Here is a 1,214-nt window from a genome sequence, read left to right on the forward strand (position 1 = left end):
GGTAGGCTCTGGTCCCTGATGAGAAGGCTCCAGAACTGGCTGAGCAGGAGGCGCCAACAGTTTGCCATCCACGGTAGGCTCTAGTCCCTGATGAGAAGGCTCCAGAACTGGCTCAGCAGGAGGAGCTACCAATTCACTGTCCAGAAAACTTGTGGAAGCTGAAGTACTTGAAGAATTCAAGATTCCCACCTAGAGGGAAAGTCAGCATCACCTTGTACAGTGAGGTCCTGAGTGGAAGGCTCTGCCTTACCCAATCTCCTTATAATAAACCCAGATGGGGAGGCAGCTCTAGGGGAAGGGAAATAGTAGTATTGTATCCCATCCTGTCACCAGAAGATTGCTGGTAGCTTCTCTGCCATGATATTTTGTTTTTGTTTTAAAGATTTATTATGTATACAGTGTTCTGTCTGTATGTGTGCCTACAGACCAGAAGAGGGCACCAGATCTTATTACAGATGATTGTGAGCTACCATGTGGTTGCTAGGAATTGAACTCAGGACCTCTGAGCCATCTCTCCAGCCCCTTTTTCTTTGAGACAAGGTCTCACTCTGTATACCTGGCTGTCCTAGAGACTGTGTCGACAAGGCTGGCCTAGAACTCAGAGTTCTGCCTGCCTCTGCCTCCCAAGTGCGGGGATTAAAAGTATGTGCCACTACACCTTGATGCCCTGTTATTTTTTTCTACACAGTATGTAACAATGGTGATAGTACCTATCTGTGCACACATACATACCTGGACCTCACCTTCTGCTTTTAGGATCTCGGCTGCCAACTGAACCACAGGTGTATCATCCACTGGGGCTAACGGCAGCTGACTGGAGGAGAGACAAGAGTTATCAGAGCTGGGTCTTCTTCGTGTTCCTTATTCTGGTATTAAATTATTATTTACTTCCCTCTTATGCTGGTTCACTTAAAAAGCTGCTTATGCTAAAAGATACATGAAAGTTATGAGGTTTCTCTGGAGGTAACACTGGCTGCTGGTGTCATAGCTACCTCCTGGAGTACCTAAGGCCAGCGGCTTGCTGTGGTACCAATCAGCTTCCACCTGAGTGGTAGCCCATGCTTTTTCTTTTTTCCTTTTTTTTTTTTTAAAGATTTATTTATTAATTATGTATACAGCGTTTTCCCTACATATATGCTGCAGACCAGAAGAGGGCACCAGATCTCATTACAGATGGTTGTGAGCCACCATGTGGTTGCTGGGAATTGAACTCA

At 45.8% G+C, this 1,214-nt stretch overlaps 1 protein-coding gene across 1 annotated transcript in view; it reads right to left on the bottom strand.

The window, feature by feature from the left end:
* Tacc3 (transforming acidic coiled-coil containing protein 3) overlaps positions 1 to 1,214 on the bottom strand; it is a 16,090-nt gene that overhangs the window by 6,854 nt on the left and 8,022 nt on the right. The window contains exons 4-5 of the mRNA XM_013353361.2: positions 733 to 814; positions 2 to 189 (exon numbers count right to left, since the gene is read on the bottom strand). Of these exons, the coding sequence (XP_013208815.1) occupies positions 2 to 189; positions 733 to 814 (270 nt within the window). The remainder of the gene's footprint in view (position 1; positions 190 to 732; positions 815 to 1,214) is intronic.

The sequence above is a fragment of the Microtus ochrogaster genome, unplaced genomic scaffold, assembly GCF_000317375.1.
Source record: "Microtus ochrogaster isolate Prairie Vole_2 unplaced genomic scaffold, MicOch1.0 UNK6, whole genome shotgun sequence".
In the NCBI taxonomy this organism is placed as follows: Eukaryota; Metazoa; Chordata; class Mammalia; order Rodentia; family Cricetidae; genus Microtus; species Microtus ochrogaster.